Below are 14801 nucleotides of genomic sequence, written 5' to 3' on the forward strand. Positions count from 1 at the left end.
GAATTGGTGCGACCACGTAATTACCGTCAGGTACAGCTGGTGAGGACAACAAGTCGACGTGTGTCACAGATTGAAGCGGTAGGCGAATAAAATTCATGCAGCTCAAACGGCTTGGAGGCGGGTCCACAGGGTCGGCAAGAAGAGGCAAGTCAAGGCGAAGTGAGCGGGCCGAACAGTCAATGAGGGCCCAATGATTGGCAAGGAAATCCAGACCGAGAATGAGGTCGGGAGGGTAATGCTTGATGACGGTGAAGAGAACGACGGTTTGTCTCTCAGTAATGGTGAGTCGGGCAGAGCATATGCCAACAATAGCGACAGTCCCTCCGTCGGCGACTTGTACAAATCGGTTCGGGGCGGGCGTCAGAACTTTCTTGAGCCGACGACGAAGAGCAGCACTCATAATGGACACATGCGCCCCAGTGTCAATCAACGCGCACACAGGAACATTGTCGACGAGAACGTCCAAAAGATTCTTGTTCGTGGGTAAGGGTGAAGCGAGGATTTCGGGCCAATGTCGTCTTTGCAGCTTCACCTCCAGAAGCTGCACTGTCTAGTTTTCCGGTCGGAGGTGCTTCGAGTAGGTCGGAGAAGGACCACGGCGTGACGGGGGCGAACGAGATTGACGACGGGAGGGAGAAAGCGAGCGGGAGTATCGGGGTCGTGTCAGAGGTGTCGCAGGGTCAGATGATGGAGCAGGCATAGAAGGGGCGAAGGAAAAGGACGCGCTAGAGGGGCGAGGGTGGTAATCAGGAGAAAACGCATCGAAGAAGTCCAGCGGCTGCGGAAGTAGCGAGCGACATGTCCAATGCGTCGGCAATTAAAAGAGATCGGCCTGTCGTCCACTGCTCGCCTTTAGGAGGGGTTGCGCTGTCCGTAAGAGGAGTAAGAAGAGCGCGGTGGGGACGTGCGGGGAGAAAGAGCTTCCGAACGTATGGAACGAATGGATTGCAGGCCGACGTTGGACAACTCTTGATGGACGACGGCGTGGATCAAGGAAATTGTCACCGGAGAATGATCAGGTGACGGGAATGAAGGGGCCGCCGGTTGTGCCGTTTCGACCTCATGACGAATGATGCGGGTCAAGTTGTCCCATCGCGACGGCTGGTGGAAGAGGTTGTCACAGGATGACGTAGCAACTGTGTTGGGAAGTCGCGTGATGTGCTGGGATTCCCGGCGGCTTTTAGCATGCTCAAGACGGCGGCATTCGTTGAGGATCACATCGATGCTGGTGACGTTCGTAAACACCAATAAATTGAAGGCGTCGTCAGCAATGCCTTTGAGGACGAGATTAACATTATCGTCCTCAGACATGGTCGGGTCAGCCTTGGCACAAAGGGCCAAGACGTCGAGAATGTGTGACACGTAGGACTCGGTCGACGTCTGTACACGTGTGGCAAGGGCTTTCTTGGCATTGACTTCGCGACCGAACGGATTGCCAAAAAGGTCGCGGAGCTTCTCTTTGAAGAGATCCCAGCTCGAGATATCGTCTTCATGAGTCTGGAACCATGCAAGTGGAGCTCCGTCGAGGCAGAAAAGAACGTTCGCAAGCATAATAGTCGGATCCCACCTGTGACTGGTGCTGACACGTTCGTATAAGCGGAGCCAGTCGTCAACATCAGGACTGCCGACTCCGTTGAAAACACCAGGATCTCGAGGGGGGTAAACGGCGACGTAGGTCGGGGCTGCAGGCGGGGACGGTTGCGTAAATGAAGTGCCGCCAGCAGGAGCCGAAGTTGCACTGTCGCCGTTGCGACCGCTGCGAAGCTCCATGACGGTACGGGGAACATCCACCCCAACCAAATTAATGTTACGTGTAGCTGGAGCCCAACACTATATACAATTTATTTACAGGGCAGCTAATGGAAGGCCAAAATGGCGACGCTATATCAAGTGGGCCCACGTCGCCTTCTTCCTCCTCAGTGCAGCCTCACTGTGGCGGCTGTTCCGCAGCACTATATATATATATATATATATATATATATATATCTGTGAACGATAGCACCGGTACACTGTCAGATTGCTTAATGACGACTTTGGTTGGATGGTAGAAAGGGTATGGCAGCTAAATGTGGGACATCTTTTTCTGAAGCAAATGTAACTGTGACATTACCTATTCCAATCGTATCCTACATAATGCTACAGTACTGTAGGTTGGAAAAAATGAACGCAACAGGACAAAGGAACGCAATATTTTAACTTGTTGGAAGGATACGTTTTAGTCGGGCAACCACGCCCACAGGAGAGCAGAGTTTTGATAAAAACTTAGAAGGAACCACGCCAAATGCCTTCACACCGTCAACGAATTTTATTACGTTCTTGTCTAAGCATACGTCATAGTGCTTATCTTCTTCCCTTTTGGCTTATATAGCACCATTTATCTTTTACTCCAGTTTGTCCTTATGAAATTGTCATCTGTCCAAGCATTTCTCTGCTGCAGCATTTTATTTGTCTTTATTATACCCGCAGCGGCGACTTTGTTGTTACGCTGCTGAGCACAGGCTCACGGGTCACCGGCAGCCGCGGCGGCATTTCGATGGCGTTGAAATGCAAAAACACCTGTGGGGGGGAGGTCCCGTGCTTTCGGGGCACGTGAAAGATATTCTGATGGTCAAAATTCATCTGGGGTCCCCCCCTACAGAGTGCCGCATAACTAAATCGTGGTTTTGACATGTAAAACACCAGATTCTTTCATTTGTTTTTGCCCAATTTCCTCTTCTGAATGGCGAGAAACAAAAATGCCTAATTCTTATAAGACAATAATTTAACGTAAGCTGCGCTGTATGCAATATGGTTGACATAGATCAGAGACAAAAGCGATCCAAGGATATTGCTTTATGGTATGCCGGTACAGATAGGTTGAGGTGTAGAAATCACGTTGCCTAATGTGCACACTGTGTTCATTGCGCTAAATACGATTCCTGCCGCGCATGATCAGTTCTCCAAACACCGCATCTGAGAAGCTTGAGAAGTAGTAGCGAATGGTTTATCAGATGAAACGCTTTTCCACAATACTATCCCTGATGGTAAGGGCTTCTATTATTTCTTATGTGTGACAAATGCTGTCTCACTGAGTGGTTCTATCTAAACGCATGTTGAAGAGCACTGTGCCCATAAAGAATCGCAAGGAGCCTCAAACGAATTAGTTTTATGCCTTTCGAAAAGATGGGGAGAATTGCAATGAGCCGATAATTACGGAATCAGTGTGTAGACGAGCCGTACGTAAATATACTGAAAGATATATATAGCGGCTCCACAGCCACAGGTTGTCCTCCATAAAGAAAGCAACAAAATCCCAATAAAGAGCAGCGTCAGGCAGGGGGTACAATCTGTCCAGCGCTATTCAAAGCATGTTTAAAGGACGTATTCAGAGACCTGGATTGGGAAGAATTGGGGATAAAAGTTAATGGAGAATACTTCAGTAACTTGCGATTCGCTGATGGTATTGCCTTGCTTAGTAACTCAGGGGAACAAATGCAATGCATGCTCACTGACCTGTACAGGCAAAGCAGAAGGGTGGGTCTAAACCTCAATCTGCTGAAAACGAAAGAAATGTTTAGCAGTCTCGGAAGACAACAGCAGTTTACGATAGGTAGCGAGGCAGTGCAAGTGGTAAGGGAATACATCTACTTAGGCCAGGTAGTGACCGTGGATCCGGATCATCAGACCGAAATAATCAGGATAAGCATGGGCTGGGCTACGTCTGGCAGGCATTCTCAGATCAGAAACAGCAGGTTACCATTATCCTTCAAGAGAAAGGTGCATAACAGCTGTATAATACCAGTACTCACGTACGGGGCAGAAACCTGGAGGCTTATGAAAAGGATTGTACTTAAATATAGAACGACGCAACGAGCTATGGAAAGAAAAGTGATGGGTGTAACGTTAAGGGATAAGAAGAAAGCAGACTGGGTGAGGGAACAAACGCGAGGTAATGACATCTTAGTTGAAATCAAGAAAAAAAGATAGGCATTGAAAGGACACCTAATGAGGAGGGAAAATAACCGATGGTCATTAAGGGTTACGGACTGGATTCCAAGGGAAGGGAAGGGCAGCAGGGGGCGGCAGAATGTTAGATGGGCGGAAGAGATTAAGAAGTTTCCAGGGACAACATGGCCACAATTAGCACACGACCGGTGTAGTTGGAGAAGTATGGGAGATACCTTTGCCCTGCAGTGCGGGTAGCCAGGCTGCTGATGCTGCTGATGATAATTAATACATCGTTTTGGTCCCCTTGTGTAAACATCGCAATGACTTAAGCCATTTGCATTTCTCTAGGCAACGCACGAAAAGTAAGATTAGGGTTATGTATAGCAACTAAACATTTAATGTCAAGTACTTACTTGATTGATTTGAGGCTTTTTGATGACGGTAATGAAAGATGGAGCAGTCCAGCTCAGCGCATACCCCGTAAATGTATCGTGTTCGTGTCCGCGTTCTTTGGTGCTTGTTATGATGTCGAAGTTCCGCATGGTAGAGTTTGCTGATCCTATCACATTAATATGCTACTGCTTGCCAACAATTTCCGAAACTTATTCTATTAGAAGTAACAAATTACAGACTTTGTTGCACCGTAGGCGCGGCAGGTTTTGTCTCCTACCCGCGTTATTTTACTCATTGTTAAAATAAGTACCTATAAAGTGTTAACTCGCATTCCAGTTGGGTGGAGGCATTGAGGGCATTGCGCTCTACCCGCAGACGCGTTTTAAGAATACCCCTTGTTTGAAATGGCTACTATGGAAAAAATCTTCGTGAGCGAGCAGCGCGAAATGGACGACGGACAAGGAATAACACATCACAAGCGCTGCAATCGTCCGTTTAGTGCTGCTCGCTTACGAACATTTTGACCTACCAAGTAGCCCAGCTTGCTGTTTCGAACATGGAAAAACTTTTTAAGGAAGCGCTCAGTTAAAAACCATTTTATATAAATAAAAATTAAATTACAGACTTCCTTCCACGCGATCCTACTGGCTGATGAAACCAGTGAAGATCAGTCTGGTATCGCTGTGCTTATTACCTATGCCACAAACTGGAGGAAGTCGATATAGGGTTCAGAGCCCTGAATTATATTCTGATATTACTAGCGCAAATTCGAGGGTGGCAGTCATTGTAACAGCAAGGAAATAATGAATGGTACATGGTATCTTTTATCAAGTTGGCACAGTCTCATTTTGAAAAGAAGGTATTGTTTTTTTTTTTGTTTTGTGGTTCAACTTTTTGTGCTATTCGAAGAACATTTCTTTAGAGCGGTGGTGTGTTTCACATACGGAACAGCTTCATTCTACCACATAAAATTGAATGCATAAATAAGTTGTGACACTTCCGAATGCGTGTGTGCCTAGACCAGTATTTCGACCATTGATGTGCAAACAGTACGATGATAAACATTAAGGGGGTAAACTAGGCTAATTGCGCAAATTCTATTTTTCGATGAAAACATTACGTTAAAGGAGGAAAACATTTTTATGCTTGAAAGCAGAGGGATGAAGGTATATCCACTATTCCCATGCTGGACAAAAACCACAGCCATAGCACTGTGCTGGTGACAGGCGGCGACACTAGCGCCACATGTCCCTCTATTGATGTTAGTATGAAACTCTGTGCCCACTCTTTGCAAAAATATACTCGCCTCAGTGCTGCTGCCAGTCATTGGTGTCCGTAGAATAACTAGGCAAGACTGGAGGAGCAACAACGCCAATAGCGCGATGATGCTCACGTGAGCTCCTTGCCGTTTCAGTCCCACAAAGAGCTCGGTCACCAGGAACACGTAGGCCGTCCACCGTCGTGGGTAGCCATTGGGCGCCTGCAGCAGCTCACCGCGCCGATCAAACCACTCACGGGTTGTCTTGATCAGGGCGCACAAGAACGCCTTCGTTTTGTCCACCTGCGCAGGTGATGTATAGAAGGAAACAGAATGAACTTTACCGACACATGCTAAAGCAACAGTAATAAAGCGGAGCTTTCTTTGCTTCTTCTCCCTACTTTTCGGGCAATGCTGCTGTGATCTTGCTCGCGTGCTCCCTATGTTTCGTGCAATGCCACCAGAGGGCGTTTGCGTCCTTGTCTTGTTATATGGACAATGAGCTTGAGAAAGGTTTCGAGGTTGTAGAAGTCGACAGGGAAGTGAGAAAGTGTGCTAGTTTTCAACGACATGGTATGCACTTCAATTACAGACTTGGACTACAAGTGGGCTGGCAACTTGTTGGTCACGCGGTTGCATTTTTGGGGCCCACGCCTCAGTAAGCCAGTATAGGTAGTAATGAAGAAGCTACCCTCTAACGTGATGTTCTCAGAATAGCATCGCCATCAATAACAGAAAAGAATGGAAAACAACAAAGAGACCTCGCCATGCAATAGGCTACATGAACATGCAGTGTGGCCGAAGAACAGAAAAGTGGGGAGAGATTAAGCAGAAGTTCACTAAAGAACAAATATGGGTGTATGCACCTTAGAGATTCGGAATCGCCGCCAGTGAATGAGAATTATGCTTGGGAAGGGTACAACAAAAATTGATCGGAAAGAAAGGGAGGGGGAGTCGGAATGCGCATCCACCAGAGAGCCAAATGGACAAGAGTAAATTCGAAATTTCAAGAGCATCTTTGGTTATCATGTACAGTGAGTGGAAAGAAAACTTGGCTGGGCGGAACGTATTTGTGGGCTGGAAATGGTTGCAGAGAGAACCAAGAGTCACCGAATGTCTACGCGCCGATATTATCGAAATGGTATATGTAGTTGAGAAAGAGAGCAAGGTGCGCAATGTGGCCAGTCGAAATTTGAACGCTCAACAAATAAGAAATATAGTCACAAGAGCCGAAGAAGACCTTGGCAAATGGCCAAGCAAAGAGTGGGGATATAGTGAGCTTGTAAGTCTAATAATGACAGAAATATGGGAAAAGAACCGAAATGGTAGCGGAACAGTGAGATACGAGAATCGATCGTCTAGCGGCAGAAAGCATCCCGAGAGCAGAGGCTGGCAAAAAATCGCAGTTCCCACAGGATGAAGTAGCCAGCAAATGGAAAATATACCGGGAGAAAGAACTTATGATGCAAATACTGGTGCAAGCCAAGATAAAAGGTGAAAGTGAACGTTGGTTGTAAGAAATATGTGAGAAAAAGAAGGTTGCACTTACAATATTTGGAACCACATACACTTATTAGGCAGGAAGTCAACAACAATACAACATATCCTAGACGAAGATGGAAACAAACAGGAAAGGTACGCGGCATTAAATTACATCACAAAAATAACAGCCGGTCTTTCCAACGCGATGATGAGGTTTTCTTTGAGGAAAAAAAGAGGATGAAAGAGACACAAGTGGAAAAGGAGTTGGTGTTGACAAATTTCAACTGGAAGAAAGCCGAAGAGAAAATTCCTAAGCGCACAGCCACAGGGCTAGACGAGGTTCCCGTTAGGCTGATTAATAAACTGGGACCGACAAGTAACGAAGCTCAGTTGAAAGCAGTAGAAAACACTTTAAAGATAAATGAATAGCAGACATTTCGCGACAAAGTTGAATGAATTTAATTTGTAAATGTAAGGCGGAGACACATAGAATTCACTCGTATAGACCGTTGACCGTTACATCGGTAATAAAGAGGTTATCAATGCAGGCAAATAAATTAAAGCTGCAAGCATCGGCAGATATTAATTGCATTTGGGGATAGCTTCAGAATGGCTTCAAAATAAGCAGGCGTCTGGATGATAACTTATTTGTCCCTACTCCGTGTATTAAAATATCCAGAGCAGACAGGAGACCGTTATATGTGGCCTTTTTAGACATAAACCGCGTCATTTTGTGAGACGATGGTATGTAGCTCTTAAGAGATTTACCAAGAAAATACCATTTGCTTTGAATGGGAAGGGATGAGGAGCGAGGAGAAAGGGGATATCAACAAGCGACTCATGCAAGGGGACCTTTTATCCCCACTGCTGTTTATGATGTACAGGGTGAGGATGGGAAGGGCGCTAGAGAGAAGTAATATCGGGCTTGATATTTCATACAAATAGGAGAATACAGTAGTAGAGGAGCAGCTTCGAGGTTTGTTTTATGCGGACGACACTGTGTTGCTACCGAGCGAGCAAAGTGATATGCGACGTCTGGCTGTTATCTGTATACAGGAAGACGAGAATTCAGTTCATTTAGCGTTAAAAAATAAGGTGTTATGACATGCAATGAAAGCAGTGGTCAGACAATCTCAATAGAGGGCCAGAAAATACCTCCCGTAAAAGAATATAAATACTTGGTATATAGATAAACGAAGGCAATAGATATAACAAACTATATATATATATATATATATATATATATATATATATATATATATATATATATATATATATATATATATATATATCTTGTGATGAGCTCCAGTTGTGAAACGAACAGGAATAAAGAATTTGTCGCCGTTAATGACGAGTTAAGTTCATTCCATTCTCTGATTACTCGAGGAAAGAATGAGTACCTGAATGCGTCATTAGAAAAGGAATACTCGGTTAGCGTATGTTCGTGTTGATGCCGTGTTATCCTAGATTGCGAATATGAAATGTACCGGGTGATATCAATTTTATAGTGACGGTGCAGCATTTGAAACAGAAATTTTAGTCGACCTTGTTTCGCTCTCGTGGATAATGTGTTGAGGCCTGAGGAAGCTAAGAGACGTGAAGGTGAGTCTGTAGAACGATATTTGCTATGAATGAACCTTGCGGGTTTTCTTTGTACAGCTTCAAGTTTAGCTTTGTTAGTTGCTGTGTAAGGAAACGAAATTGTGTTAGCATATTCTAAAATAGGTCTCACAAATGTTTTGTAGGCCAGAAGCTTAATGTTCGTTGGAGCGATCTTTAGGCGTTTTTTTAGATAAAATAGCTTTCGTAGTGCAGTAGTTGTAATATTAGTTATGTGTGTTTCCCAATTGAGGTTTGATGTCAGCGTTATCGCTAAATATTTCTGCTGCTCAACCACCGATAGAGGCGTGCCATTAACGATATAGGTGAAATGAGAGGGTTGCTTTTTTTCTTGTTATTATCATTGCCACTGATTTATTGACGTTAATAGACATTTGCCACTGGGATAGATAGATAGATAGATAGATAGATAGATAGATAGATAGATAGATAGATAGATAGATAGATAGATAGATAGATAGATAGATAGATAGATAGATAGATAGATAGATAGATAGATAGATAGATAGATAGATAGATAGATAGGTCCATCCGTCCATCTATCCATCCATCCATCCATCCATCCATCCGTCCGTCCGTCGGTCCGTCCGTCGGTCCGTCCGTCCGTCCGTCCGTCCGTCCGTCCGTCCGTCCGTCCGTCCGTCCGTCCGTCCGTCCGTCCGTCCGTCCGTCCGTCCGTCCGTCCGTCCGTCCGTCCGTCCGTCCGTCCATCCGTCCGTCCGTCCGTCCGTCCGTCCGTCCGTCCGTCCGTCCGTCCGTCCGTCCGTCCGTCCGTCCGTCCGTCCGTCCGTCCGTCCGTCCGTCCGTCCATCCATCCATCCATCCATCCATCCATCCATCCATCCATCCATCCATCCATCCATCCATCCATCCATCCATCCATCCATCCATCCATCCATCCATCCATCCATCCATCCATCCATCCATCCATCCATCCATCCATCCATCCATCCATCCATCCATCCATCCATCCATCCATCCATCCATCCATCCATCCATCCATCCATCCATCCATCCATCCATCCATCCATCCATCCATCCATCCATCCATCCATCCATCCATCCATCCATCCATCCATCCATCCATCCATCCATCCATCCATCCATCCATCCATCCATCCATCCATCCATCCATCCATCCATCCATCCATCCATCCATCCATCCATCCATCCATCCATCCATCCATCCATCCATCCATCCATCCATCCATCCATCCATCCATCCATCCATCCATCCATCCATCCATCCATCCATCCATCCATCCATCCATCCATCCATCCATCCATCCATCCATCCATCCATCCATCCATCCATCCATCCATCCATCCATCCATCCATCCATCCATCCATCCATCCATCCATCCATCCATCCATCCATCCATCCATCCATCCATCCATCCATCCATCCATCCATCCATCCATCCATCCATCCATCCATCCATCCATCCATCCATCCATCCATCCATCCATCCATCCATCCATCCATCCATCCATCCATCCATCCATCCATCCATCCATCCATCCATCCATCCATCCATCCATCCATCCATCCATCCATCCATCCATCCATCCATCCATCCATCCATCCATCCATCCATCCATCCATCCATCCATCCATCCATCCATCCATCCATCCATCCATCCATCCATCCATCCATCCATCCATCCATCCATCCATCCATCCATCCATCCATCCATCCCCTGCGTTTGCTTTTCTGAGCGTCAAAAATGCAGGTTCTGGGCTGTGGTGGTCGCGTGCTGGGCTGGGATTGCCGTAAACATTGAACCCGTCCATAGCCTAAATAGAGCGCTTGGAGCTGGCCTCTAAACAGAGTTTTAGGCTTGTATGCAGAAGGAGCACGTAAACACGCGCCAGCAAAACGGCTCCAAAGCGTGCACTCAGCGTGGAGGACACCCAGACCCGAAAGAAGCGTCGCGCGGAACAGGAGCATCTTCGCTGCTCACCAAAACGCTGGGCAAAGCACAAATGTACGTATACAATCTTTGCGTGCAATTATAATGTCTATTGAATGGCGTAAAGCCCCAGTATTTATTTAATGTATGATACTTCTGTGGCGATGCAATGTGCCATCTGAGACAATAATAATGCTCAACATGCTCAGAAATTATGAACAATGATGCCAACGACTTAAGCAAACCCGTATCGCTCTGTTTTCGGTGGACTACGCATACAAACAGCAATGGTGCACGCAAGGTAACGTTGAACATCAACTCACCACCCTCGTATTGGACTAAACCCTATAGAAATTACACGTTCGCTGCCAACATAGTAGCTAAGTATCGTCAATCAAAGCAAACAGCTTATAGAGTTCGCGTACATCGACTCCCCACAGTGCCTCGGATCCGCATATTTTTTGCACGTAATCAGTAGAGCTGAATTACGCTTGCTACCTATCTGCAATACATCTTACCTTGAATCGCGGGACGCAAGAAAGCGTGCAAAACCTAAAGGCGCCTAGGGGACGCCGCCATGAAGTTCAGCGATCTGTTCGTTCTCACGTCATAAATGTAGAGGGCGTACAATTGGCCTAGTTATTTTTATTGGCAAAAATGAAATGATGTATCAAAAGAATCTGCATTTTTACTCTCATAAGGTTGTACGATACATGCCTCAATATATGCGTTTTTATTACATCATTTTTAGCGCTTTCTTACTGCTCCGCAAATTTTACAACACATTTTTGTGTTTGCAACGACTGCATTCATCATATGGCGCTAAGCATTCTCGATAACGCTCTCGACATTGTTGCTGGAAATGAGAACGTTCGAACTTTAGAGAACGAATAAGTTGAATCCTTTGTTCTAAATAAAGAAAACACTTAAAAAGGAAGCTGTAAAGAAAAAACGGGGTTTTACGTGCCAGAACCCCTTTCTGAATATGAGGCACGCCGTTGTGGTGGACTTCGGAAATTTCGAACACCAGGCGTTCTTTAACGTGCACCTAAATCTAAGTACAACGGGGATTTCGCATTTCACCTCATCTAAATGCGGCCGCCGTGGCCAGGATTCGATCCCAATACCTCGTGCTCAGCCGACCAACACCATAGCCACTGAGCAACCACGGCGGGTTATGAAAATGTAGTAACTGCTATTGAAATGTTTAGTTGTTTTTATAGTATTTGTTGCTGTCCATTCTTCGGCGGTAGTACCCCTTGCGGAACCGAAGCGCATTGAAATGAGTTCAAAACTCTTTCGTTTCCAAAAGTTGTTTTCCTTTAAAGGCATTACAGATGCTAGTGTGGCAGCTGACTAAGGACACTAAATGCTGATGTCATTATATTTAAATGTCATTAGGTCTTGTGTGTCTGAATCATAAGAAAATGTAAAAATGTATCAAAGTATGTTCATACAAATAACGAATCGGGGGTATCAGGTGCAGTTATCGCTCTAGTATGTCGTGCCTCTATTTGAGATATTTATCGCCTCACTGTCTATTTTATCTGTATCTGTGTAGTGAGTTTTATTGCGAAATCGCAAAGTGCATTTTGGCCCAACCATGACCACCAGCGCTACCGCTATTGCTGCCAGTGGAATGTTTTTTAACTTGAGTGTAGATAAGTTTAAATTCCTGGTTATATGCGATGCCAGTCAGTATTAAAAATGCGTCAAACCGGATCGCCTTCATGCTGTGGATGTAGTCGATTAATCAATTAGTCAACCTACCTGACTAAACAATATGCATAATGTGGCCACCGTTCCTGCGTTCTCATTGCTTTCGATGACGCTGCCGCAGAAAGCTCGGGCCAGTTCCATCCACTGAATGCCGCGCACTGAGGCTGGGTCTGCGCACAAGACAAGACGGTCGCGTTAGGTAGCAAACTCTACGCTGAATAGTTCACGGATTTAAAACGCCATTTGCATTCTTTGGGCTGGGCCCAGTTCCGGATAAGGTTGTAGATAATCTCATTCAGGCGAACTTGCATCACTAGGTGTGCACCAATGAGTACGCACCGTTCTTCATTGCACTTCTTTCCCGCCAACTTGGGCCCCTGGCTATGTGCCACTGAGTTAAGTGGGTACGCTTTAAATATTCTCAGGTGGAGGGCAGATTCAAGCCGACGTTATATATACAGACAATCTCAGAAGGTGAGTTAACAGAAGACAATCTTGTATTTAAACAGGTACCCCACACGGACTTCATGGCGGCTCCGGTAGATAGCGCAGCTAATAGAAAAGACCGCGCGAAAGGGGAGCCCGCCGGCAGTGCACGCTTAGTACGTGCCGCGTTTCGGCTGTGTACATACGTTTGTCGATACATTGCTTCAATGCCAATTGTTTTAACCTCGAGAGTCATTCTGCGATCGCTTCTTCGGGGGAATTCATTCGAGACAGCACTCGCATTATAATCACATCCTAATCCGCCAGGCATTATTACAAAGTGCAATGTACCTATTTTTTTTTCAAAGATGCTCACGTAATGCAACAATGCTGTGCTGACAATAAGTGCGGTTATAAAACTGGGATGGAGACAAGAATGGAAGATAAGGACAGCTACATGAGCGTGTTGGCAGGCTAAGAAACGTCTCTGCTCTCGCGGACGCAAGCCCAACACTATAGACGAAAACTGCGACCTGTGATTTATCTATATGAAAAGAGAAGAAAACACTTGGTTAGAATGGGTCGAGAGGCTAGTTGGTTCACTTGAATGATTGACTACTAAATGCGTAAAATTGGGAAACGGGACACCACACAAGAAGAGACACACAGAAAGATAGATCGCTGGACTAAGGGCAACATTGGACCATGTATAGTGGGAGTGTGAAGCCATCGGCTCCTCCTTCAGCGAGGATAGGTGGGCTGCGCTCTTGGGCAGCCCCGAACTCAACGACCAAACCCTGGCCGTCCAGAGTGCCCGCGATCGGGCCGTCAAGCTCGGCTTGGCGGTCCCTACGTGGGACTAGCCGGGTGGCGCGGGGTCTCCCCTGCGTCTTCTCCGGACCAAAATAAAGTTACTTCACTCACTCACTCACTCACTACCAACAAGTTTATCGTAACGTTGGGCGTTACAAATTACAGCATTACAAGTTAGCCCAAATGAGCAGGCGCATACAAATCGAAAGATAGATAGATAGATACTCTTCGCTGCATCCTCACAGAACATTCTAATGCATCTGATTAATAAAGAAAAACGCAATCCTGCACTGAACAGTGATATAGATGTTCCACTGACGCAGGCTGTATCTCTTCTTTTGATCAAAAAGTCTTCCAAAAGCTCTCGAGCGCACCCGTTGTTGCTTCCTCCTCGTATTTAATTCATGGCGGAACGACAACGCCTGCACATCAGTGTGATTTCATTGCTATGAAGGTAGTTCATTGCGTTATACAGACACTCCAGGAGCATTTGCGCCGTCATGGTTGGCGTCACCATGATGTTCTATCTAAAGTCAAAGAGGGGTAACATCGTGGCCACATGCCGTATGCTGTAAGTGCGAGTGAAAACGTGCGACACAGCGAGCCGACGATGGTGGCTCCGTCTCGGGGGCGCAAGGGGGCAAGGGGGGGGGGGGGGAGCACGCCGTCCTCTACTGCGCGCCAGGCACCAAGGGGCTGCGTATGGCGTGCATAATCGAGGACGTGTGGACCCTATCTTGAAAGCGACATGCTATTGGTACAGTGTGCAGGCGCGCCGAGGGCTGGTGGCTTAGTGCGCGCTATGGTCTCGTCGCTTCGTTGTATTGAAGCGAGGTGCAGCACGAAGAGAAATTCGCTCATTGCTGCTGCCGCTCTTCCGCACACCAGCGTTTTGACAGCAAGTGTCCACGATCCTCGATTGAGATGTGTTCTTTGGATGTGAACGCGTGACCGCGTGCTTGATGATCTAAGTGAATGTTCACAAGTTTGTACGGCTGGGAAACTACTATCCTTAATTCGTATAGCTGTCTAATAGTTTGCTACAGCATTCCATTATTCGCATTTTGCGTGAAACTACAGCATTTTTTGCATTTGGGTTTTTGTGGTGCAGTAATTGTTTTCTGACATCGACTCCGGCTCTCTTTACAAGTAACAATTAACCAGACATGAAAACACGCTGTCAAAATCCATCACGTGCGCCACGTTTATCGTTTTTACTTCTTTTCTAGCTTTCCCCTATCTTGGTAA

The 14801-nt window shown here is 46.1% G+C and overlaps 1 protein-coding gene across 1 annotated transcript in view; it reads right to left on the reverse strand.

The window, feature by feature from the left end:
* The window catches only part of LOC135911562 (MIF4G domain-containing protein-like), a 92103-nt gene that overhangs the window by 17147 nt on the left and 60155 nt on the right, over positions 1-14801 (reverse strand). Inside the window, exons 3-4 of the mRNA XM_065443887.2 lie at positions 12366-12484; positions 5627-5881 (exon numbers count right to left, since the gene is read on the reverse strand). Coding sequence (XP_065299959.2) covers positions 5627-5881; positions 12366-12484 — 374 coding nt within the window. The remainder of the gene's footprint in view (positions 1-5626; positions 5882-12365; positions 12485-14801) is intronic.

Source organism: Dermacentor albipictus, chromosome 8, assembly GCF_038994185.2.
Source record: "Dermacentor albipictus isolate Rhodes 1998 colony chromosome 8, USDA_Dalb.pri_finalv2, whole genome shotgun sequence".
NCBI lineage: Eukaryota > Metazoa > Arthropoda > Arachnida > Ixodida > Ixodidae > Dermacentor > Dermacentor albipictus.